At 55.1% G+C, this 25,906-nt stretch overlaps 1 protein-coding gene across 1 annotated transcript in view; it reads left to right on the top strand.

Moving 5' to 3' along the window:
* LTBP2 (latent transforming growth factor beta binding protein 2) overlaps positions 1-25,906 on the top strand; it is a 113,721-nt gene that overhangs the window by 73,239 nt on the left and 14,576 nt on the right. Inside the window, exons 10-27 of the mRNA XM_065404166.1 lie at positions 4,409-4,531; positions 5,467-5,631; positions 6,764-6,958; positions 7,677-7,696; positions 9,145-9,184; positions 9,874-9,963; positions 11,546-11,671; positions 12,103-12,231; positions 13,109-13,228; positions 13,925-14,044; positions 14,324-14,446; positions 14,722-14,847; positions 15,498-15,623; positions 22,242-22,364; positions 22,683-22,808; positions 23,146-23,268; positions 23,661-23,792; positions 25,442-25,567. Of these exons, the coding sequence (XP_065260238.1) occupies positions 4,409-4,531; positions 5,467-5,631; positions 6,764-6,958; positions 7,677-7,696; positions 9,145-9,184; positions 9,874-9,963; positions 11,546-11,671; positions 12,103-12,231; positions 13,109-13,228; positions 13,925-14,044; positions 14,324-14,446; positions 14,722-14,847; positions 15,498-15,623; positions 22,242-22,364; positions 22,683-22,808; positions 23,146-23,268; positions 23,661-23,792; positions 25,442-25,567 (2,133 nt within the window). The remainder of the gene's footprint in view (positions 1-4,408; positions 4,532-5,466; positions 5,632-6,763; positions 6,959-7,676; positions 7,697-9,144; positions 9,185-9,873; positions 9,964-11,545; positions 11,672-12,102; positions 12,232-13,108; positions 13,229-13,924; positions 14,045-14,323; positions 14,447-14,721; positions 14,848-15,497; positions 15,624-22,241; positions 22,365-22,682; positions 22,809-23,145; positions 23,269-23,660; positions 23,793-25,441; positions 25,568-25,906) is intronic.

The following is a 25,906-nucleotide window of genomic DNA, read 5'->3' on the forward strand; positions in this document are numbered from 1 at the left end:
GAAGGATCACATGGGTGACATGGGGTCCTTCCCAGCAGAGATGGAAGAGGAAGTGGGATGATGGATGAGAGCTGCTGGATGTTCTCCAGGCCTTTGTCTATAGGATGGAGCCCAGCTGAGAGGGAGCCAACAGGCTGAGTGATCCACTGAGCTTTGGGTTTTGTTAAAGCATCGATGAGAGATGGCAGCAGGGCCCAAGCAGGAGTTGAGGGGGCTTCAGGGAGCCCTCCTGCCACTGCTCTGTATGGCTGGCCAGGAGGCCAGCATGGGTTACTCCTGTGCCCCCACTGCAGAGAAGCAAACCGCCCGGCTCCCTTTGCAAGGATGCCTCCTTGTCTTTGCTTACTAAATACCAGAGAACAGCCTTGCGGCATCAGCACTGTTACAGAGGCCAGATAGAGAGTGGCTGGAAGTTCAAGCACCAATTGGCTTGAACTCCAGCAATCCAGCTGATCCCAGGAAATGCTGTCCCTCTGGAACTGAGTTTGGCTGTGCAGCACAAATCCTCCAGAGCTAATAGCTGGGAGCCACAGCATCTCCAGTGGAATTGCTGATTGCCACTGATTAATGACAACCCAGGGGCCTCAGCTCCACTTCTGTTAATGAGAACAGCACAGGTCCTGGAGAGGCCACCTCCTGATGCTCCCGGCACCCAGCCATTCAGCAACAGGGACAGTGGCACCCAGCTGCTGAGCACGGGGCAGAGATTGTCATGGAAACTGGTGGCTGGTGCTGGGTAGGGGAAGAAGATGGGGATCCCTCCCCCAGCTGGGCTGCATCCTGTGGCTGCTAACTGGAAATGCACAGGGGGACTGGGCAACATGTAATCACTAGGACCTGGAAACCCCAAGCAGTCTGGTGAAGATGTGAGTGCCAAAGCCAGAACCTTGCTTCAGAATACACTGAGGACAATGTGGGTGACATGTAGGGTGACCAGACAGCAAGTGTGAAAAATTGGGTGTGTGTGTGGGGGTAATAGGGTCCTATATAAGACAGAGCCCCTAGTATTGGGATGTCTGATCACCCTAGTAACATGCATGAGTCATGGAACACAGCATCTCCAACTCGGGTCTGGTTTCCTCTTCAGACACTGACCGTGTCGGCCCCTCGGTAAACTCACTAGGGCCTTTGTACTATGTGCTCCCCCTTCCCTGTGCACCTGAGGTTATTACTGAGACGCACCAACAGGCATAAGAACCAGCTATGTGCAGAATGGAAGAAATGGCTGGGCTGCTTGTGGTTCTGGGTTTGTGGGCTCCCCTTCCCCCAAGGCACTGTCATGGCTCCAGCCACATCCCTGACTGGGGGTGGGCAAGGATGGGTAGCGTACAGCTGGCAATGCTGCTTCTGTGTCACTTGGGGACTCCCATACAGTGGGAGTCCTCAGCTGCCCACTTCGGGCAGCTTTACTGCACTGACAGAAACATGAGGGGGCTGGAGCAGGGGATGGAATCTAGCCCTCTGGTTTAAATTAGATGCACAAAGCTCAGTCCCCACTGCCAGTAAGAACATAAGAACGGCCATACTGGGTCAGACCAAAGGTCCATCTCGCCCAGTATCCTGTCTACCGACAGTGGCCAATGCCAGGTGCCCCAGAGGGAATGAACAGAGCAGCTAATCCTGGGCTCTGCTTCAGTGTGCCATGCTTGAAGGGTGAAAAGCACCGGCTGGCATCTTCCGCGCTGTGAAGAGGATGCTGGGTTTGTCTGAAGCCTGCAGCGGGGACTCTCAGCAGCAGGGAAATCTGCTCTTGCCTGCTGTGGGCCATGTGACCGGCTGGGAGGTTACTCAGTTATTAGGTCCCTATTGGATGGGAACTGTGGGAACAGCAAGGAAATGATGCTTGTCCGTCCTGCTGCACAGGTGGTGGTGATAACAAGTACTTAGCCAGCATTCCTGAGAGCTTCCAGACCCCTTATGGATGGCCCAGAGGGGAGAGGGAATTTGCTTGAGGTCACATACTGCATCAGTGGCAGAGCCATGGCTCGGACTTGGGAGCTGCTAGCTCTCCCGCGTGTATCCCCAGAACCAGCTGCACCAGTGACAAGCTGGAGACATGCCTTCCACTCCTCCGACTGATGCAGGGCTGTCAGTGCAAGGGCAGGTTCCCCCAGTCCTTGCTGTGCACCAGCACTCTTTGATTCCTGACGATGCATCCTTTGCAGACAGTGCCCCAGTCTGGCCACGCAGGGCATTTGATTGAAAGGAAGGAGGAGACTTGCTCATGAGTCAAGTCCCGCCAAACCTCAGTCTGACAGCTTTAAAAATGACTTTGCCAGGATAGCTCTGTGAGATGCAACATCTGGTGTCCACGAGGATCCCAGAGTAGAGCAATCATTCAAGCCATCTATGCAGCTGCACCTAACAGGCCATGCACAGCGGATGTGGGATTGCAGTCATCACAAAGGTTCCTGTGAAGCAGTTTGCAATACAAGTGTCCTATGGGACACTGGACTAGCTGAGACCAGTGTGCTGATGCTGTACAGCAAAGGTGCGGTATGGGACTTGAGGGACTTAGAGGCCTGACCCAATAGAGCAAGTAAGATGCCAGACTAACAGTACCAGTTGCCTGATCTGATAGAGCAGGAAGAGGGGCCAGTAACTTTCCCAGTCATTCCTTTCCATTAGCTTATTTTGGAGATTTTGGCTAAAGAGCAATTGAATCTGAAGGCAGCTGCAGGGAGGAACAAAGGGGACGTAGCCAGGGCAGGAGGCAGGAAGCAGACTGCAGGTGAACGTGGCTAGGAGACAGGCAAGGCAGGACTCTGGGACAAAGGGGAGGAGATTTTCAAAAAGTCTGGAATCTCCTGGCACATTATTGTACCCACCTGGGGCTCAGCTAGCAAAGGCAGACTCCCAAATTCCTCCCTAACCCATGGCATGCTGTACAGCTTCCACATCTGGATGGTTCACGGTGACTGGACCCAGCTGGATGAATCTGGAGCATCAGCAGCAGGGAAGGAGAGAGGCGAGGCTATGAGACGTTCTGGGTTGGCTGTTTGCTCTTGACACGCCTTTTGCAGGTTAACACGGCCCATGGGACAAGGTGTACTTAACCCTGCCTCGGTGTGGGAGGGGGACTAGATGGCCTGCTGAGGTCCCTGCCAGCCAGGTCAGGCCCCTAGAGAGAGCATCAGCTTGAGAGAGCAGCACTTTGCGGAGTCAGGTGACCTTGCGATACAGGACACTGCCACTGTCCCTACCAACAACCTAGCTGGGCATCAGTGTCAGCAATGGCAGGTATGAGCCCCTCAGGGCCTGGAGCTGACTGTCCCAGGCTGTGTCCCGGGCTGTGACTGCAGAAAGAGCCAGGCCAGAGTGAGATTGTTTCATACTGTTTCGGAAATAGAACAATGGGAAATCTCAGAGGGCACAGTCCATACAGTTAGTACCTTGAGGGGCCCTGCCAGGCCCTGGCCCCGCACTGATGTGGGGTCCCCTCCCCTAAAAGCCTAGTGCTCGTTGATGGGAAAGTATGAGAGAGAGCCCTGCAGGATTCTGCTGGGCCTGGAGTGGAATCCTGTGCCCAGGGACTATGGGGACATTCTCAGCTGACAGCATCCAGGAGGGGACGTAGTGACTCAGGAATTTCTGGAGGGGGCCAGGTAGTACAACAGTGCCCTGCCCTCACCCCTTCTGTCTGAGGCTCCTGAAGGCTGAGCACATTGGACCCATTATCAGTGGGACAGAAATGTTAGGTGAGAACATGGGAAGCCAAATGCTACCTGCAAAATTCCCCTCCCCTGTCTAGCTACAGAGAGTGACTCCCCAGCTCTCCCATGCTGCTAGGTGTCTGGGCCTTTGCTAATTCTCATTTTCTACCAGTGTGGGAGTCAGCAGGTCTCTGGCCAGGGCACTCTAGGCAGACCCTGATCTCAGTCACTCTGGGCTCCTGGTGCAACCCACCCCCAGCAGCTCCTCACGTTAGACCTTCCCCAGCCCTGTATGTGGGGAAACCCCATGGGAATTTACTCTGGTGACTCCTGCTGTCACTTCTCAACTGGTTCAGTGCTGGAGAGACCAGCTGTGTTGTTGCAGGAAGGTAAAGACTTCTGCTGTTTGCTGATTGCATGGGGGTCAGTATCAGCCCATGGGGTGGGGTGGGGCGCTGGGAAGGGCCTCAGACAGGAGGTGCTGCTTGTGGGGCTGTTGGACACGGTTTGATTTGTCAATTTGCTGTTCGATTTGCTGTTTTCTCTTCGCTTATACCAACCGGGTTATGGGAAGGGAAGCACTGGCGATTTGGCTACATAGCAATAGGGGACATTACAGGTCCCTGCCCTGTTGAATTTCAGCCCCTTCCCTTTCCTGCTGCAGTTCCCCCTGCCATGTACTCTGTCGCTGACTCCAGTTAATGGGCAGGCCCAGAGCACTGTGACTGATTCTGTTCTCTGCTTCCACCCTGTAGATATCAACGAGTGCCTGATGCTTGGCCTGTGTAAAGATGCCGAATGTGTGAACACCCGCGGCAGTTTCCTCTGCACCTGCAAACCCGGGACCATGCTGGACCCATCCCGCAGTCGCTGTGTCTGTAAGTGCTCTGGAGATCAAGCCCTGCATGGCTGCCTGGAAGCAGCTACCCAGGGTCCCCAGTGACGTCCCCCAAAGCTTCCCCGGAACTGTGAGCAGGAACCAGCAGATCATGAGCCCAGATGGAAACAAGATATCACGTGTCAGTGTGCCCCTGTGTGTGCCAGTGTGTCCCTATGCCCTGAGAGTGTGCGTGGGTGGGCGGTGTGAGATCCTGTGTGCGTGCATTCATGCCCTTGCATGATGTGTGTGCATGGATGTGTACCCATGTGTCCCAGCACTCTCCTCATACAGGGCCGCGGGGCTCAGCTCCCATGGGATTCTCACTCACTTCCCTCCCTTGTTCACATCGGGTTGTTGAGTCGACATGACGGTAGTGCTATGGCAGAGCATGCAGGAGATAGAGAGCCTGCACCCAGCTTCTGCAGAGACTGCCGTGAAAGCAGTGACCTCTCCCCAGGGGTGCAGTTGTGGGGAACGGTGTTGAGAGCACCTGCACTGGAGTATCTGGAGTCAAAATAGAAGCCCATCTCTTCATGCCGCTTCTGTTGGATCTGCCCACTCCACTGAGGTCCTAGGGCTGAATGCCCAAGCAGGTGTAGGCTGGGGAGAGACATACTATGGAAACCGCAGCTTCCGGGAGAGGGGCCTGCAGCTCTTCACCAAAGTCCTTATCAACCAGTGGCAAAGGCTGCGTGGCGTGAGTGCCAACATGTAGGGACAGCGTGGAGACCGTTGAGGCAGAAGCAGACCAGTGGGGTGATGGTGCTGTATCGCAGCAGAGGAGGGATGCGATAAGGCCCTGGGGCTGGTGACAGAGAGGCAGAGCTGGGAAGGACCTTGAAGGCAATGACAGGCAGCACTTTTCCTTGACACTCTGTGCCCGGCAGAGGTGACGGCTTGGCCTCCAACACTAACTCTGGGCTTGTGTTTCAGCGGATAAGGCCGTGTCCATGGAGCAGGGGCTATGCTATCGCTCAGCAGCAGGAGGCGTCTGTGCCCTACCACTCGCCCAGAGCATCACCAAACAGATCTGCTGCTGCAGCCGTGTTGGCAAAGGATGGGGGAGGAATTGTGAGAAGTGTCCTATGCTTGGGTCAGGTGAGAGCTGTGTTCGCTGCCCAGCTGTGCCCAGTGTTCTAAGCCTGGAGCCTGGCCTTCACCTTACACCTTCTCCCGACTCCTCGGCCCAGAACCAATGCAGGCTCCTTGCCACGCGCTGACGTGTTGGGAAGTGGGCGTGAACAGTCTATGGGGGACTGAGTGCAAGGGGACAGGCCAGCCTGGAGACTGTGGTCTGTGTGGTTGCTTGCTAGGAGGCAGAGTGCACTAGCTGAGAGCGGCCTGCTGCTCTGGAGGCTGGAGTGGAGCAGAGCAGAGCAGATTCCAAACCTGGAGGATCTGCAGCACAAGTGAGTGCATCTGAGCTTGGAGGTGGGGGAAGTTCCTCGCCAGGCAGCCATCATGCAGCACTGCCCCAGAGGGAGACCACAGCCTTCCCCATGCCTGGGTTAGCCTGACAGAACCTTAGGGGAGGCAGAGTGAGATGAAAGGGAAAGTTTCATCCTCTCCTGAAGTGTCAGCCTTCAAGTGCCCCAACACACCAAGCAAGGATGGGTTTGGCTTTTACTGGTGTGTTAAGCACCAGAGAGACAAGCACAGAACCCCACAGGGCTGGGAATTCCTACACACACCCCTGGACTGGGTGGAAGGCATCTTTGGACATGTGCATCAAAGGGCCAAAGTACTAGAAGGTCCCCAGTGCCATGTGCAGCCCCCTCTGCCCATTATATGGCTGTATCCTGTTGATGAAGTGATAGCTGTCTTCAAAGGTGGGGGGGTGTTTCGTTGGTGCTCCCCCTGGCAGCTCTGAGCCAACAGAGAGATTCAGTCTCCAGTAGCTGTGAATGCTAATGTGTCCGTTACAGACACACCCAGCTCTGGGAGCAGATTCTCTCTGCTGGAAACATCCACCCTTCACACCATGCTCTAACATACGGTGGCTCAAACATGTTCTAACTATGGGACAGACCCATATTTTAACTCTGGTAGGCTGATGGATGGAGGGTGTGTACACACACAAACACACACGTGGCCATTCTCATCTGCATAGCAGAAGACAGCATCTTCAGTTCCTCCATTGGATCTTGCCAGAAGGACAGCCTCATGTGCTCGCAACTGGTTTCTACCCCTTTCCCCCACATGTCAGCCTTGGCCTGTGTCTCCCTTGCAGAAGCCTTTAAGGAGATTTGCCCAGCGGGACATGGCTACACCTACTCCAGCTCCGATATCCGTCTGTCCATGAGAAAGGCGGAGGCAGAAGAGCTGCCATTCAGCTCAGAGGAGCATGGGGAGAGCAGCGACCGGACGTCCAACAGGGCAGCAAAAAGGCCGCAGCTGCAGGAAGCCCTGAGTGGTGGAGTCACAGGTACGCTCCCCTGTGCTGGAACCTCAGCAGCGGAAGGTAGATTGGGATGTGATGCAACATTAGTAGCGCCTATGCACACACGTGCCCTGGATGAATTCCCTCTTTCACCCTCAGGCTGTGCCTATCCCAGGGACTGTGGTTCCAACTGAAGTGGACTCGGGTCAGCTCCAGAGCTATGCAAGGCTCTCTTGCCCCTGTATCCCAGTGGCATAGGGCATGGCCTTTTCAGAGCTCCCTGGCCCTCCTGGGCCTTGAGACGGGGGCAACCTTTGAGTTCCAGCCTCAGATCCTCATGTGCTAACAGGTGCTGCTGCTGCCAGATGGCCAAAATGCCTCCACACTTGGAAGCTGTAGTCTGATTCAGATGTGCCCTGCTGAGTGGGGCTCAGTGTGAATCCTGGCCCGAGTGTCCCTGGGTGGTTATCCCAATGCAGTCAGGCTGGGAATGCAAATCCAGAGAGGGGAGTGGCAGTTGTCACTGGAACCAGGGTCTGTTAGAATGTGAATTCCCTGAGGACGCTGGGGGGGAGCCAGGACTGGGGCAACTCAGTGTGCTAGGTTTGGAAGGACAAGTTCCCATCTTGTGCTGGGAGAAATGGGGGGCTCCTAGCCAGCGTCAGGGAAGCAAGTGAGGTTAGTGCAGCCTGAGCTCTCTGAGGTATGTGGGGTGCTGATGTTTCTTGTTCTGAAATTCACCATGTGGTGTTTAATTTTCCAGGTCATTCTCCAGATAGTGAGGTGAGTCAAGCCCATGATGCTGGCAGATGATGGGGTGGGGATATGTTTGTGATGAACTTCACTGGTGGGAAAGGGATCATTAAAAAAAGTAACCAGAGGGAAACACCGAATGTGTTGGAGTTGGAGTAATGAGGGGAAGTAGCTATTGATCAAGAAGGTGGCGGGTTTGCTGAGGTGCAGGAGGATGTTAGAAAACACCCGGACAGCCAGGCATTTTCATTTACTGCAGATCAGCTGCAACATTCAAGCCCCAGCTGATGCTTTGGGCTTGGGAGCAGCTGACACCCCATTGATGAGGGTTGGGAGAGAATGGTGTGTCCCCCCCTCCCCGGCCCCACGATAGGATTTTGGGGTTTGCCTCCTTGTCATTTAGGAATAAAGCTTAAAAGTAATCTGTGAAGGGAAAAACGGGGCTTGGCACTTCGTTGTGTTGGCTTCTTTGGGATGGTTTGGTTTGGTTGTTTCAGTTTGACAGCAGACGTCCATGTCCAGTCTGTCTCCCCTGTGTGCTCCTATGGCCTGCGTTGCCATAGTATCTGAGCACCTCACAATCTTTAATGTATTCAGCCTCTCAACACCGTGGGGGGATAGGGAACAGCTGTTAATCCCATTATACTGGTTCTTCACCAATGGAGAGATGAAGTGACACAGCCGAGGTCATGCATCTGGGGCAGTGCTGGGACTTGAACTCAGGTCTCCCCAGTCGTGAGCTAGCCCTTTGCCCCCAGTCATCCTTCCTCTCTAGTCAGGCTGGGAAGAGTCTCTAATGACTGGAGAATTAGTGAAATGATGACAGTCCAAAAGCGTGAAAGCCGAGCTACTGAGGGGGAAGGAGTTTAGCCAGACTATAGGAAACTGCTTTGGTTTGTGTTTAATGCGTGGTTAATGCCAATGACTAATTAACATCCTGAATAAGGGAGTCTTTTGCCAAAGAGTCAGTACTCTTGCCCCTTGAGTTGAGGATTCAGAGCTCGCAATAGGCATCCCCAGGACTTCCCAGAGGTCCTCCAGAAAAACCAGGAGAAACCACACTGACACTCTGAAGATCGTCCCTGGGAAAATCTCTGCCAAAGGATTGCCTGCCCAGTGCAGGTTCTGGAACTCCTCACAAGATTAGCCAGGCTCCCATCTGGGGCACTAGGTAATGCAGATACCTGGCCCTGAGGTTTGTAGCTATGCAGTCGGCCTGTGAAGGAGACTTGGAGGGAACTGAATGCAGAAATCTAAAAGGCTCCTGGGTAGGCATAATGCTTTGTATAGGGTCCAGCACACTGAGGCTCCAGCCATTCCACACAGTAGCAGCCTCACCTGCCATTACAGTACCCTTAGTGTGAACCAGCAGCCAGGATGGGGCAATAGGAAGCTCACCTCTCTCTTACCCTTGGCTAAATACATCCCTGGGCGGTCTAGGCAGAGCCAAACTTTGTGTTTGTGTTTCTCACCCACAGGGCACTGCTGATGCCACCCAAGAACCTGCCACACACCCAGGTGCGTAAGTGCCCAATTGGCTTGTGAATAAGCTGCAAATAGAGAAGAGAAAGGAGGACAGGGTTGGCCCACCTGGCAGCTTCAGGCTGTGCTGATAACCTTAGGGCCAGGGAAAGGCAGCTTTATTTCATAGGCACCTCCTAATCTCCTCCTGTGTCGCTCCAAATGGGCTGTGCTGCACAGAACCAGCAGGCACTGCAGGAATGGGGCAGCCCCATGAGATGCAGGGCAGGGGGGGCCACACTCCATTTCATGTAGTGGAAGAGCAGTTCCTCCAGCCCGTGGATGGGGCTCTGTTGTTGTCTGCCCACGTTCATGGTCTCTGCATGCTGGGCTCTGTAATGGGCACTACGGGTCATGGCGGGGGGTGTCAGGTTGCAGGGGTCTGCACCCCCAACATGCAGCGGCAAGCTTGGTGGCTGTGAAATTTCTCTGCCGTAACACGAATGAGGCTGGATCACGTGACAACTGGTCTCATGATGTCATGTAGTATAACATATGCAGCAACCTAGATGCTGGGCTCCATGCTGGGGCTTGGCACCCACGCCTGCTGCTCTGCAGCCGATCCCTTGGTATCGTGAGGTGCTGGGACGTAGAGGTTGGGAGGTCATGGGCAGGGCTTAGGCTGACACTTGCTCCTGTGTCCGACTGTGATCCCAGGCTGGTGCTCACATCTCTCTCATCTGCAGGGGATGTAGTGGAGGAGACATTCCCTCGCCCTCCCTCCCAGCCAGGCCCAGAGGCTGCAGGGGAGGGCACTGCTGCAGCACAGATCACAGGTTCGTCAGCAGCTCTAAATGGGGTTTACCTGCCTCACCTGGCAGGCCCTAAAGAGAAATGTGACCCAGTCAAAACATAGAGCCCTCCCCCCGCAAGGATCCCTGGTATGCCAAACCCCGGTGGATCCCACCAGGCCTGGGTGTGTGCTGAGGGATCCAGGCAGATCCCAGTGGGTACAAGAGCGTATGCTTTGGCTTTCAGCGCCCTTCACTGTGTAATTTGTATAACACACGGCCTTGTCTGGATCACATGGAAGGGAAGCTTAGGGTTCATGCCATGAATGAGCACAGCCCTTCATTGCTGCCCAGCCAGGCGCAGAGACCTGTCACCCAAGAGAGCCCTCTCTTTGATTCATGTGTTTAGCATAGGTCAGTGTCATTTCCCTGACATACAGCTCCTCCTGGTGCGCGCTGTGTCTGCTGTGCCTGCCCAGGGCTACAGGGACCGTGGGGCTAGCTGGATCGCTGCACTGTGAACAGCAGGGTCTCTGGGCGGAAGGGAGAGGGAAGGGCTCCCCGGGGAAGTGAAATCACAGAGGGGGTGGCGGTGACTCCAAAGGAAAGGGACTGGCAGGGTCTCGCTGGTGGCTGTGGCCCAATCCCTGCTGCAGTCAGAGTTGAGTCATCTGGAAGTTGTGGTGGAGCGGGAAGTGTGTGGCTCCCAGGGGAGGCTTGTTTACTGCATGAATAATAGCAGCTCTGTTGTTCTAGGGTTGTCTAAGTGTCTGGGAGCGCTGCCCTGCTCCAGGCCAAAAGCACCCTCAGAAGAAACCCTGGCATAGGCACCTTGCTGTGGAATGCGCCTCCCACAATAGCCTTTTGTTTGTGTGTGTTGGTTTGGTGATGGGATTGTTTCACTGCTGGGGCGTGTGCGGGTCTCTGCTGGCCTCTCCTTGCCCTTCCTGCATTCACTGCTGCTGAGCTGCTTCCTCTGGCTGCCCTGGGATTAGTGAGACCGGGCCTGAGGCCACAGGAAGGGAAGCAGCATGTGAATGGCCCACACTGAGCTGGCACTAAAGCCCCTGTGACTGTGCCTGCCCTGCCTCCCTGCTCCCAGTGGCCAGTTCCAGGGCTGCACTGGCTCCTGGGGAGCCGCTTGCTTGCCCAGGCCAGATAGAGCCTGTTTGCTGTTTCCTTCCTAGCTCTCCATGGGCTTTCCCTGCTTTCCAGCGCAGGGGCTGGGGCAGAGGTGTCCCAGCCTCCTGCTCTCGCTCAGCCCAGCTAGGAACAAGTAGAGACGATAGGCAGTGCCTAGCTGCAGGGCTCTGGAGCCCCAGGAAGCCATGTCTGCCCCGCTAGGCGCACTGACCCAGGCCAACCCACAGGTGCTGGCCATTAGTGCTCCCTCTCCATCCTTGGGCACTGGGGGTCCATCCCTGTCGTCGTGGCTGGAGGCTGCTGAGGCCCAGCTCTGCCAGCTGTCTGAGGTGCAGGGGCCTCAGAGCTGTCTCCCATTCTGTCTATGATGTGGGGGTGGTGCTAGTAACTGGGCTGGGGGCTGTGGAATAGGGAAAGCCCTGTACTATGTGCTGGGGGACTGGGGAGCAGGGGCCTGTGACTTCACCCTGTCTGTCTCCCTCAGAAATCAATAGATGCTCCTCTGTACCTGACCCGTGTGGCCCAGGCACTTGTGTGAACCTGCCCGGCAGATACAGCTGCATGTGTGGCCCTGGCTATCGGCTGCATCCTGGCCTCCCCCGATGCATTGGTATGTCACTAGCTCTGCTGTTTCTAAAGGGGACACTGGGGAGACAACGGCTATCAGAAATCCCACGTCAGGAAACGGAGCATGTGGAGAGAGGCTGGCTCCTGAGCAGAACAACCCTGCGGCCTGGGATCATTCTCTGTCCTGCTTCCCCGGTTTTAGTAGCCAGGGGAGGTCTGAAGGGCAGAATCATCCCTCTCCCTCCATGTGTGGCAATGCTGCCCTCCAGTGGTGGATGGCAGACAAACAGGGGCTTGTCCCGTCCCTGCAGGGCCCTCATGTGGCATCAAGCAGGCTCCCTGGGGAGGGAAATGCTGAGTGCGGGAGGTGGGTCCCCTCAGGCCCTTGCTCATCCCATCTCCAGCATTGTCTGTAGGAAATGGGAGGGCTAATGGTATTGCCTGGGTGACCCTGTTCCTCTGCTCTGGACCCAGATGATGATGAGTGTGTGAGAGATCCCTGTGCTGGGAAGGGTCACTGCATCAACAGCGTGGGCTCCTACTCCTGCCACTGCTACCTGGGGTACACCCTACTTGCCTCCCAGGATGCACAGACCTGTCAGGGTAAGTGACGCTCCAGCCAGCACACGCCCACAGCCTCAGGGAGCGCCTTGCCTGCAAGGTTCCTGTGACCTCCCTCGGCTACATGTTTCCTGGGTAATGGGGGTTCCAGCCTCCTCCTTCATATGGGCTTCCCGGCCCCCTCTCCCCCACTACTGCCCAAGCCTGCCCTAGGAGGACCCCTTGTGAGGGGGCAGAGGAAGTTGCATTCTCCTTGCTCGTTCCCCCAGCCTCTCGCCGGGGTGGGGCAGTGAGCAGCGCAGGCTGGGGAAGACTCTGCAGAAAAGAGTCAGTCAGCAAAGGCTTTTCCTCCAGAAAACCCCTCAGCTTGGGGCTTGTCTGACCCAGAGGCCAGTGGCGTGGAGCCCAACTAGCCCTGCATCCCCTGCCCTGTGTCCCAAGCACCGTCTGCGAGCATCTGGAGAGGGCTGGAGGCAGCTCGGCAGAACGTCACCCACTGGCAGCTGGCAAGCAGCCCTGCTTCTTGCTCCACTGCTGGTCTGGGCTCGTTATTAGCTGGGCCCTTTGCCAAGCAAACAGGAAGCCCTGGTGCTGGCCCAAACTGCCTCCAGCCTGCTTTGGCATGTGGGGGTGACCAGCAGCAGCAAGGAGGGGCTGGGGCATGGCAGAGTGGAGGTGTGAGTGACACAGGCCCGTGGGGACTCTGGCCGTGAGTACAGCCTGGCGCTGCCATTCCTCCTCATTGACATGAGGGCAGAGGTTGGCTCTCAGGAGGGATTTGAATGAGGGGCGGGCAGTGGCCATTCAGAGTGGGTTTGGGGCAAAGGGACAGGGAGAGCTCTGCACACAGGCAGAGCCACCTCTCTCATCCTTAGCTGAGCCCAGTCCCCTGACAGGACCTATCCTTGGGTGCTAATAGATCTGAATGAGTGTGAGCAGCCCAGCATGTGCCAGGGGGGGCAGTGCACCAACACACCTGGATCATATCACTGTGAGTGTGCCAGGGGCTACATCATGGACCGCACAGGACAGTGCGAAGGTGAGTTTGCTAACCTCCCGTACGTGAGGGGCTCCAGCCCCTTTGTGCAAACCTCAGCTCTCCGCGCCCCCCACCCTCCAGATCTGCACTGAGGTACCTGCGCCTTCTCACTTTCACTTCAGTCCCCTGACACAGGTCTGCCCCCACTTGCCTGGGGGACTCCCCACCCTGCTGCGGGAGAGGAGAGCTCTCTCCCCAAGTTCATTCCCCTTCAGACTCTCACTCCCCCGTCAGGGCCAGTGGGACCCATCCTGAGCCCCTTCTTCTGGACTGGAAAGGGAATGTGTTTTGTTCTTGGGCTGGTGCTAGTCTTTGGAGGTTTGGCGTCTGTCATTGCTTGCCCCTGTTTGAGCCCTGGGCTAGCAAGTACATTAAAGGTATGATGTCTGCAGCCAGCTGCATGTACACAGCATGTCACAGTGATTGAAAATCAAAATGGGCATCCTACCAGGTGTGGGAACAGGCCACAGAGACAATGAATGACAAGTGGGACTCGTGAGAACCTCCTTCTGAGCCCCAAACTCAATGCACCATCAAGCCCATCTGCTTGGAGTCACAGTCAGTCTTACTTTGGCCAGAGCTGGCTGAGAAGGTTAGATGCAGGTGACAGTGGTTCCAGCTGCGAGGATGTTCTGGATAGGACTCGATCTGTCTCTCTCTTTTCCTGGAGTCTGAAAGCAGGGGGTCTCTTTGCAGACATTGATGAGTGTGCTGACCCCAGCACCTGCCCCAGAGGGAGATGTGTCAATGCGCTGGGCTCCTATGAGTGTCTCAGCTGTGCAGCCGGTTACCAGCCGATGAATGGAAGATGCGTTGGTAAGGAGGCGAGAGCTGTTCCCCCCAAGACCCCTCCCCACTTTGTGGAAACTCCCTCTTGCATGGCAGCAATTCCAGCCCTAGCCAAGCACTCCTGGGGCTGTAATGTGCCACATAAGCCTTGTGGGCAGGTGCTGGCTGTGGGAAATGGCAGGCAGGAGAGGCTAGTGTGTGTACCCTGAGTACCACGCCCTGCAGGATTGGGTTGTGGGGAGATCCCTGGGGATTTCAGAGCACCCCTGTTCCTGGATTGATGGGCCCCTTTGCTGTGTCTTGCAGATGACGATGAGTGCTTCACCATGGGAACCTGTGCTCATGGACTGTGCATCAACCTGGCTGGCTCCTTCAGGTGTTCCTGCTACCATGGCTTTGAGGTGACAGCAGATGAGAAGAGCTGCCAAGGTATCCTATCCTCTACCAGATGCTTTTGGACCTAGTCCAACTCCTAGTGAAATCTGAGGCATTGTTTCCATTGAGCCTGGGGCATTCCTGAGTGCATGGCCTGGCTGCCTGTACCTCCCTGCCCCAACCAGGGTAGCTAGGTCCTGAGATCCTGTGGGGATACCCCCTCTCCCTCCTTATCTATTGGCTCTGAGAGGAAGCCCCGCCCCTTCCTGTACTCAGACTTGGCCCCTCCTCCCTGTCCAGCTCTCACTCTGGTTTGTGGGTTTATTTAGATATCGATGAGTGTGCGACCCACAACGCCTGCCCCATGGGACTCTGTATCAATACCGAGGGCTCCTTCTCCTGTGCAGCCTGTGGTGCTGGATACACCGTGTCCAGAGATGGCAGCATGTGTGAAGGTATCTCCTGTGGACGGGTGAGATGTGCGGGTGCCAGGGAGACTGGATTCCTTGGGAGGACGTGCTTGCAGTTAGGAGCAGGCCATTGGTGGTGTCCGGGGCTGGATCTCCAGCTGTGGCTGCAGAATCTCGCAATGTTGCATGTCACTCGGGTCACTGGGCCTCCCCCAGCCCAGCTGAGGCAAAGCTGCCAGCTTGTGGCACAACATTTGCAGGCTGCAGTTGTAATCAGTGCCCCTAAGGCTGAGTCTCTGGCCCTGGGTCTGCATCACTGGTGACCTGAGTTGAGCCACTCTTCCTGCAGCAGCTCCAGTTGAGCTCCCTGCACTGCACTCGGGAGAGCTTCTGGGGAACAGCCCCCTGAATCCCAGCAAGACCCACTTGGAGAGCAAAGGGCCTGCCTAGGAAACCTGCTTCAGCGGTTTAGCTTTTGCAGAGCAATAGAGAGCTAGAGGGGGTTTCGAGGGGAGGTCACTGGGGGCCTGCAGGTGTTCAGAGAGGGACCGCTGCAGCTTCAGAAAGGAGTCTGTGAGAGTCAGAGCTAATCCCCCAGCTGGCTGTGAGTACCTGGTGGGCAGGGGAGCGGGGGAGCAGAGTAGGCGCGCCCTGTCCTTCATCCCCGCTGGAGTTCCAGTCTCTGCTCTCCCCAGATATCGATGAGTGCAGCTCACCGACTGCCTGCCCCTTGGGAATCTGTACCAACACGGACGGCTCATTTGCCTGCCGAGCCTGCGATGCTGGCTACATGCTCTCCTCCAACAGACTCACCTGTGAAGGTAAATCGCCCGGACTGCTCTCTGCCTCTGCTGGGAGCTGTAGCTGCAAGTGAGGCAGTAATAAGTGTGTCTGTAGTGTCAGACTTGGAAGCCAGTGGTCCTGCTCCCGATTGGGTCACACCCCCGGTCGTGTCACGCCCCTGGTCAGGTCAGCTTAGCCCTGCACGTTGGCAGCACGTCGTGTTTGGAGGGGCAGGGGGTATCTGAAAGGAAATGATCAGATCTGGGAAGGGGTACAGGTACCCAGCTCATTAATGAGATTCTCAGCTGATACTAATTTAGGGGGAGCTGCAAACCCCACCGAGGACAGCGTAATACAAAGCGGCCTAGAGAGACCAGAAACACAGGCAGGGAATAGCAGAATTGGGATTCTGTTCAGAACAACATGACTAATATGTCTGGAGAAAACAACCCCGAGCCTAGGTAGTCAGTGGGAGGGGGAAGGCTTGGAATCCGGAATGGCTGAGAAAGGCATGGGGCCGTAAATTAGGAATTTCTGATGCAATGTGGAAGCAAACAGGGCCCCTTTGGGCTGCAGGCACAGAGCTTTCGTGTCTCTGCCAAGGGGGAAGAGCCAGGTCCTACTTTGTGCAGCGCTGGTGCATTTATTGTGGACACCTTTTTATCAGAAAGATATTGGCAAATCAGAGGGAGTTCAGAGAAGACCAACCAAGGTGATCAGGGGGCTGAGCTATAGGTAAGGGTACGATTATGTCACAGAGGTCGTGGAAGTCACGGAATCTGTGACTTCCAGAGACCTCTGTGACATTGGGGCACTGTAGCAGCCCAGCCACCGCTGGCAGCGGGGGGCCCTCCTGCAGCAGCCAGCTCAGCTCTCTGCCCCCGTGGGTGGTGGGCCCCCCTCTCAGCTCCCAGCCCTGCAGGTCCCTGGGGGATCCCCCCAGCTCCCAGCCACTGGGCAGGGATGAGGGGGCCACAGCTCCCAGCCACTGCAGCAGGACAGGGTGCTGGACCCTCCTCCCTCCCCATTTTGTCAGGGATACTTTTAGTAAAAGTCAGGGACAGGTCATGGCTTCCGTGAATTTTTATTTTTTGCCCATGACCTGTCCATGACTTTTACTAAAAATATCCATGACAAAACGGTAGCCTTAACTGTAGGGAAGTGTGAAATGAGTAAAACCTGTCTAGTTTGGCTAAACCTCAACTCCAGGGACAGGGGGACCTGGGAGGAGTTTATAAATGTCTGCCGGGTATAAACTGCAAGGCAGAGAGGAATTATCTAGGCCTGTGGTGCAAGGGTTAAAAACAAAACAAAAACAGGCAGAGGGTTAACAAGACACGGGCAAGCCAATGAAAGAGGGAAAGCTGGCAAAAGGGTGATGAAGTAATAAAGGCCCCAGTTCAACAAAGCATTGAAGCACAGACTTAACTTCATGCATGCGAGTGGTGGTATTGAAGTCACCAGGACCGCTCTCTGTCTTAGGGTACTTCCACACTGCAAGCGCTACAGCAGCACAGGTGGGTTTCTATTGCTGTAGTAGCTGGGCGGTAGCAGTACGCCCTGAGCAGCATTACTAGGTCTACTTAAATTTTAGGTGCAGGCCCTGAGAGCGCTTTGCTAAATAGGGATCTGGTTACTCAAGTGCTTAATGGTAAGCATGTGGATAAGTGTTTGCAGCGTTATTGGCAATAATAATAACCACCAATAAAAGTAATAAGGGCGTTAGACTAGATGACCCTTGTGGTCCCTTCTAACCCTATGGTTCTATGAATCAGGAGGACTGGGATGAAATTGTGGAAGGGAAAGCGAACGCTGGGCCTCAGCAGAAACTCCCGGACAGTGAGATCTGTCAGACTGCAGCAGACCTTGTGGAACAGAACTCGAGACTTCCCTAGTAACTGCTAAACCTGTGGTTGTTAATTGTTCCGTTTCCTAGGCCCTCTTGTAACTTGTGTGCGGGGTTTTTTTCTAGTGTGTCTCTAAGGCTGTGCTCTGTCGTGGGTACGTGAAATTGTGGTGTAGGACATGAGTTCATGTTGCTAAGTTACCCAGGAGTGGCAGAGCCACAGGTGAGGTGTGCAGAGACTCCTGCCAACCGGTCCTCTATACCCAGCTGCACTAGCGTAGGTTCTGGATCAGCCACATATTCTGCAGGAAAACTGCCTTAGGAGTGTGACTGAGATAATTTAAGGTTATTTGTTTCTCCCATTCTCCTAGCTGTATAGGCCTCGGAGGAGAAGAAAAAATAGAACTAATATTGTTTAGACCCCCCTATGAAAATGACCTAAAATGGAATTTCTGTATCTCCTAATGCCTGATACCCTGCACTGGGGATACCCTCCCCCAGCACCTTTCTGCTGGTATCAGGGTCACCTTTCGGACCCAAGATATTGGACCTTAAATCTGTCTCTGGCCCAGTGCCTGTCATGGGTCTTCAGCAGGGATATTTTTGGAGAGAAATCCCACATTTGAGGGCAAAGAAGGAAACATTTTTGTGGTTTTGTTGTTTGTTATGAGAAGCAGTTCAGATGGCTGGAATGGTGGAGAAGGGCCCTTCAGAGATGGATCAGCAGGCAGAGTGCAGATGTAGTCCAAGGTGCTTGATAAAGACCCCCTGGTGATGAGCATGGCATGAAAAGCTAGTGAGGGAGAACAGTAGCTTCTCTCATGGCTGGGCAGTGGAGCACCTGGGAACCACCAGCATACAGATGGTAAATAAACCCACTAACTGGGGGTCTTCCCGACTGTTTGTTTGGGGTAAAACTCATGGGCAGAGGCAGACTGCGTCTGGTGGTTCCTCCTGGAGAGGGAGAAGGTGGCTTGGCTACTTTTCTTCTTCCTCTAGGTTTACAGCTGGGCCTGAGGCACACACAGGAAAATGAGGTAAAGTTTCCATGCTCCTGATGGGATGGAAGGATTGCACATTTTGTTCCGTTTGCGGGCTAGTCATGTGACTCCCTCCTTAGATGGGTCTTTCCCGGCATGTCACTTCCCCATGCTCGCTGCTAAAGCAGCTGGGGGAGAGAGCACTGAGGGAATGTTATCAAGTGTTTGGTGACTGACCCCAGGAGAAACTGTTCCAGTCTTCCCCTGCTGGATTGGTGACCATAGCTCTAGATTTTGGGTTTTGTGTGTGAAGAACAATAAGGGTTTTGGGATGGCTTACAACAAATGAATTAGGGCATGGATCGTCTGCCAGGGAACTGATGGAAGCTAGGGATGTTTTAGAACTGAGTGTGGTAGGAGCAGAGGTGAAAGTAAGCTGGTCCGGTCCGGCGTACCGGCAAGAGCCAGTACACTGTGCCGGACAGGACTGGCTTCCGCGGCGGTGATTTAAACGGCCCAGTGCTCCGGCCGCTGCGGGGAGCCCTGGGCCCTTTAAATCACCGCCAGAGCTCCGGCAGCCGGGCTCAGGTGGGGATTTAAAGGGCCCGGGGCTCCGGCCGCTGCAGGGAGCCCTGGGCCCTTTAAATCCCTGCTGGAGCTCCAGCAGCTGGGCTCCCGCGGTGATTTAAAGGGCCTGGAGCGCCGCAGCGTCTGGAGCCCTGGGCCCTTTAATTCGCCCCTGAGCCCCGGGGCTCGCAGCCGCCTCTGCAGCTGGTAGCTCCGGGGTGATTTAAAGGCCCTGGGGCTCCCAGCCACAGCCGGAGCCCCAGGGCCTTTAAATCTTGAAAGGCCCCGCCTCTTCCGGTTGAGGCCACGCCTCTTCTGGTTGAGGCCACGCCCCTGCTCAGGGCTCCGGCATACCGGTAAATCCTTTAAATTACTTTCACCCTTGGGTAGGAGTAATCTTGCCCTAAGGCATAAGTGAATGGTGCTCTGTTGCGTACACCGTGCGCTTGGCACATAGCAGAGGCACGGTCCCTGCTCTGCCCTGAGGAGCTTTCAGGCTCAATGTTTCCACCTCTAACTTCTGTGATGGGAACAGGCAGAGCAAGGGAGGTGGGGAATGTTGTTGGTGCCCTCTGCAGCCCGCAGGCTGGTACTGACGGGGAATCAGTCCTCTTAGACTCATGTGCTTTCTCACAGTCAGAAAAGCTGCACTCGGGGCCTGGCAGGCTCGGGGGACTGAAAATGTAACAGAAATGTTGTTTCCTTCTGAGGGCCTGGAGCGTCACACCTCCCCTGGATGGACCAGTGCAAGGGTGGGAGTAAGGAGCTTTCGCTGCCCTGTGGGAGGGTGGAGAGCTGCCTCCCGCATGCATTAGCTGAGCTGAATTGTGTTCCAAAAGAGGCAGGTGAATGGGACAGTCCAGGGTGACAGACCCAGGTGAGGCCGAGGCTACAGCTGGCTCTCTACGGTGGACATGGTCATGCTGGGAGTTGGAAGCCCATTTCCCTTAGTGTTACCTGCACACTCTAGGGCACCCCACCTTTACTCTTCCATGGACTCCAGGCGTAACCCAGTTAATTTAGGCACCCCCACCCTTACCCAGCTCCTAGGGCTCAGGGTGTAATTTTCTGTGGGTTTGCGGCACCATTTACCAGTGAAAGAGCCTTTCACAGTAATATTCTTAACCTCTGTTTATTAACAGTTCTCAAAACAGAATACACACGCTAAGCATACAATGCTCCCAATAAGGACGACAAACTTTTCCTGGTGGCCAGTCAGGATCAGGTTGCCCGGGGCTCCTCCAGCTTCTGCACGGTGTGATTGGCAGGGTGTTGAGGTCTGGCAGCTCTGATCTTGGGCTGTGTCCTGGAGTTGGTTCCAAAGAACTTCCTTTTGGACCCCAGTTTATATAGTTAAACTTGAGTCCTGCTTAGCTGTACCTTAACCCAGTGGTTCTCAACCTTTCCAGGCTACTGTACCCCTTTCAGGAGTCTGATTTGTCTTGCGTACCCCTTACTTAAAAACTACTTGCTTACAAAATCAGACATAAAAATACAATAATGTCTCAGCACACTTACTGAAAAATTGCTGACTTTCTCATTTTGACCATATAATTATAAAATAAATCAATTGGAATACAACTATTGTATGTACATTTCAGTGTGATACTTGAGCCTGTTTTTCACTTGTGAGCCTTGTCTGAAGCCCGAGCTCCGCCGCCCAGGGCTGAAGCATGTAATTTAGCTTTGTGTGGCCCCCTGTGGCATGGGCCCTGGGCAAATGCCCTGCTTGCTGCCCCCTAATGCTGGCCCTGCACTTGCAACCCCCCTAAGCCCGTCCCATGACCCCCCTGGGGGCTACAACCCCCAGATTGAGAAACACTGATCTAGATGAGTTGAGTACCCCCTGGAAGACCTCTGAGTGTGCCATTTGGTACGTGTACCCCTGGGCAAGAACTACTGTCTTAAACAATAATTTTAAACTAAAGTACTACAAAATAATTCTTTGACCAATCCTAACATATTGTGAAACAATTCTTTAACCAATCATACCCCACCACCTTAGTTGATTTAAATCTTGCAAAATTAGTTATGGCCCAGACAGAAACAATCAAAGAACCAGACAGAAACCATGCAGATAAACAATAGAGAAGTAGGGACCATAAAGGCAAAACAATAAAGTAAAGATTTCACAATCACAAAAATGATTCCTTGCCAGACAGAATGCTATCAAACAAAGTTTTCTTTAAATATCTTAAGATCTGTTTCTTTATCTGGTGGTGGTGGGTACTATTAGGACAGGATCGCCTTCTTAACAGCCCGATATGTCATTGGTTTAATGTAATTTAGATGGAATGTGAGGATGTGACTTTCTGCTTTTTAGCTCGTGGCTACTGCTGTCTTAATGTGGCTGCAGAAAAAGGCCTCAGACCTTACATTAGTGTCATCCCATCCCTCCTTACACACACACACCCGTACCATCACCCAAAGAGTTCTCCTTAGAGCTCTCCTTAGAGCTTACACCCTGCAGGTAATAGCAGGTTGTTGGCTTGTCCCCCAGCCATGTCTTAGCCCAAAGGAACAGATTTAGTTCCTTCAACCTTTCATTATTAATGAAACTCTTAAAGCACTGATGACAGCTGGGGGAGGGCCAGGAGATTTTAAGGGATGGCTGGGGAGGATGAGGGTGGGGCGTTTCCACAGCCAGGAGAGAATGAGGGGCGCCTGTCGGGGAAGGGTTAGGCACCAGGAGAGTGGGGTCAGATGGGGTGTTTGGGGGTGTTGGGGCACTTCACTGACATACACTCTTGTGCCGTTAGCATGATCCTTGTCATGGCTCTTCTCTGGTTTCCCTCCAGTTTGTGGCACTGAGGTGCCCAGTACTGAACTAACTTGGGGACAGGCCCAGGAGACTGGGGCCTGGGTTTGGTTTAGCAAAACCTCCTTGGTTGGTCCTGGTTTGCCAAGGCAGGACTAGCTCCGATCTGGGATCCATGGGTAAAAAGGCACCAGAGTTTGAGGGAGCGTTGGAAAAGGTGCTGCTGTAGCTCCTCTAATCGCAGCATTCGAGAGCTGTATAGAGCCTCTCCCCTTGGCGTCCCCTGACGGGATCCTTCCTTGTAGGCAGCCCCAGGATCGCACTGTGGGCTGACAGCCAGGGCCTCTGCACTCAGCAGGCAGGAAGGTCTCTGAACACTAACCTGCCTGCGGCTGTCAGAGGCCTGAATTGCTGCTGCCCTTGGCCTCTGTTTGTTTGTGGCAGTTGCTCATTGCGCACCCGCACTGGTCCTGACTCATAATTCTGTGCCTCTCTGCCTGGGCAGATATCGATGAGTGTGAAGACCCCACCGTTAGCTGCCTCGGAGGAGAGTGCCTGAACGCACCGGGCTCCTACGTCTGCCACTGCCGCCCTGGATTTGAGCTGCTCAACGGCACTATGTGTGAAGGTACGAGCCCCGCCAGGGCCTGTCCATTCCGTTCCCCTTTGGACCCCACCATGGAGTCTGGGGCATCTGCTGGGAATTCCCATTTCTACCCATGCAGGGGGATTGCAGTGCAGCCTGGGATGACCAGCCTTTGGAGCGCTGCCCCAGAGCATTAACCAAACATGAGGTCACCACTGACGCACTCCCTGTACCTGCGATGAGAGGGCTGGATGGGACCCTAAACCCTCCCGGGGCCTGCCCTGTGCGGGCTGGGGGCGGGGCCCTCCTGCCATCTGCCCCCAGCCAATTGTGTGGCGCTAACTCATGTTTCTCCTGCAGACATGAACGAGTGCCTGGGCAGTGAGATCTGCAGCCCCAATGGCGAGTGTCTGAACAGCCACGGATCCTATTTCTGTATTTGTGCTCCTGGCTTCTCAAATGCGGCTGGGGGAGTCAGCTGTCAAGGTGAGGGACTGGGAGAAATGTCAGCAGCTAAATGTGCCTTGGACCCTGGCTATTGCCCTGGGCTCTCCCTTGCCCCTGACCACCCCCTGGCTCTCCCCCTGGGCTTTCCCCTGCCCCCTGGCTCTCCCCCTGGGCTTTCCCCTGCCCAACTGTGCCCCCTGGCTATTCCCCTGGGCTCTCCCCTGCCCCTGACTATGCTCTCTCCTTTCCCTGGCTGTGGTCCCTTGTCCCCTCTGCCATGGTCTCTGTCCACTGTGGATAGTATTTATTGTGCAGGGACCAGTGTACACCCGTCGGACAGCCTCTGTGCTGATCTTCATCATGTCGTCTCTTCCAGACGTGGATGAATGTGCAGACAAATCCCGGTGTTTGCGAGGCCAGTGTTTCAATACGGAGGGCTCCTACAGATGTTTGTGTGAAAATGGCTTCATGCACTCGAAGGAGACTGATGACTGTGTAGGTAAGCGCTGGTCTCAGGGGAACACAGGGCTCTCCCCAGATCGCTGGCGTACGTATGAGGGTCTCCTTCCTCACGCAGAGGGAACGCCTCTACTTAAAGTACCACTGACACTCGTCACTTCACTCCTGCTCCAGAGCCACGAGGCCTCTGCCCCTTCATTGGTTCTCCCACTAGCTGTGCCATGACAGAGGGCCCCAGGGCCCACATTGGGTTTGTGGGTCGGGGGGCCTAGTATCAGGTCATTAGTGGATTTGTGGGGGCAGTTGTCACAGGCCCCCAGTGTGGTTGAGGTCTGGTCACACCAAGGCTCTCCAGTGGGGTTGTGGGGTCCCCAGTTGACTGTCCCATCTCTTTGCCCTTCTCCTTCTGTGTCCGTTGTCACCGGGTGACAGATGTGGACGAGTGTGCAGATTTCGGGGACGCTGTGTGCGGCACATGGAGGTGCCAGAACACCCTGGGTTCATACCGCTGCGTTATGGGCTGCCAGCCTGGCTTCCACCGGACACCGCTGGGTGACTGCATTGGTGGGTACCGCTGCGTGCTCTCTTGCTGTGATCTGTGCTCTCTCCTGGTGGGCGGGGCGGGGGGCTGGCTGGCTCAGTTGGCATCCTGAGGATAAAGCTTGCTGCCCAAGCCAGAAGCAGGGAGGCGCCTGTGGTCATGTCCCCGGTTAGCGATGGGGAGGAGGAAGTGCTTGGCCAGCGTAGACGTAGATAATGCTGAGTGCTTGTTTTCCTGGCTGTTTGTGTCTAGACTTCTCTCTTCTTGGCACTTGGTAACAGACGCTGCATTGTGCAGCTTTTCCTCTCGGGGAGATTCCTGGGGAGGTTACAGTCCATTCCAGGGCCAGGATTGTATTGCAGCACAGAGTTCCCCAAAAGGCAGCAGCCTGCTGGGGTTCCTGGCTGTGCCTAGCTGCTTCCCTGGAGCTGCTGGATGAGCTGTGCTCTGACAGAGGCTGGTAGCTTGTCTCTGGGGTTGGTGCATGGAGATCCCCCCCCTGCAGAGCCCCGGGGTTGGATTTAGGGCTCCCAGCCAAGGGCAGCATTGAAAGGTGACACTACAAAGGAATTATTGTGGCGTTAAAGAATCCCCCAAACTCTCATAAGATTGTGCGAGGGGGAGGCGTCGCCAGCCGGGGCCCAGCGCTGCCGCTAACGCCATAGGTTAATGCCATCCGAGCTCAGCTTCCGCTCCTTAACGTCCGGACAATGCCAAGCTGCAAACATGCAGCTTCCTCAGCTGCTGTGAGGAGATCTCATGCCCCATGCAGCAGTGGGAGGGGTATCAGGGTGCACTGTGCACCTGCAAGGTCACCCCTCTGCCAGGCGAACCAGCCCCTGCAGCCCTGACTCCTCCCAGCTTTGGGGAGGTCTGCGGGTGTAGTTATGGGCAGGTGGGGGTCCCAGCAAGCCCCTGATTGTGCGCAAGAGGTCATAAAGCCAGGGTTTGAGTGCTTGTGGGGTCTATGTGTGTGGGGAGCAGGCTCTGCACAGCTGCAGGCAGAGCTCTCCATGGGTCAGAGTGTGGAACTGAGGAAGGAGAAAAAGTGCAAGTCTGCCACTGATCAGCAAGGAGGTCAGGAGCAGGAGAGGACAGTCCCTATCTGTGTTCATGGCCCCCATATGCTCCCACATTCTCCCATAGGACCCTATATACCAGCCTGTAACACCTCATATTCAGCTTATTCTATCCCGTATTAACCCAAACTCCCCTATCCTTGTCAATAATCTCCATATTCTCTATACCTGCCCATGGCCCCATACCCATTTGCACTTCTCCTGTCTCCTATACTTTCCCATATTCATCCCATATACCTCCCTATATCCATCTATATCGCCTGTCCCCCTAATTCCCCAGCTCTGCCCGTGTCCCCTGTATACTTTTTCATCCCATCTCTACCCAGTTGGAGCACTGAATTGTATTGGAGGTTGCCCTTATGGTGACTCTTCCCCCGTGCTAAGTTGTTCCCCTTCCTTCTTGCAAATTAGGGAGGGGAGGGCAGGCCTGGCCCTGTGATCCTGCGGCAGCAGGGGTTGAGAGCTTTTGCTCTGGGTATTGCCTACCCCTGATCCCCAGGAGCTGACCCAGGTGGGAGGGCTCTGGGAGTGTGATGGGGATGGTCTGGAGAAGGGAGGTTCTGCACTGACCCAGGCCCTCCTCTCTCCTGCAGACATAGACGAATGTGCCAACGAGACGCTGTGCGGGAGCCACGCCTTCTGTGACAACACGGATGGCTCATTCCGCTGCCTCTGCGACAGTGGCTATGAGAACTTGCCCCCAGGCCAGGACTGCGTGGGTAAGAGTCACTCAGTGCTTCTGGCCCGATGCCTTCATGCTGCCTCGGTGCCTGTGCCTGACTCTCCAGCGCATGGGGCCCTGCACCCTTTGTGCTGCACGGATCAGTCTGTCCACATCTCAGTGGGGGTGTCCCTTCCCGGCGGGGGATGGGAAAAATCCTTTCCCTGTGGCTCCCTCAGGATCCCTAGTAATGAAAGGTGTGCACAGGTGAGTGGGGCTATGAGCAGGGGCAGGAGGGGCAAGTGGCCACCAGGTGAGTCTCCAGGACAGGCCCTTTTCAAGCAGATGGACACAGGGCCCCCTGGAGGTCAGAGAAGCTCACTTGGGGGATCGAAAA

Source organism: Emys orbicularis, chromosome 4 (genome assembly GCF_028017835.1).
Source record: "Emys orbicularis isolate rEmyOrb1 chromosome 4, rEmyOrb1.hap1, whole genome shotgun sequence".
NCBI lineage: Eukaryota > Metazoa > Chordata > Testudines > Emydidae > Emys > Emys orbicularis.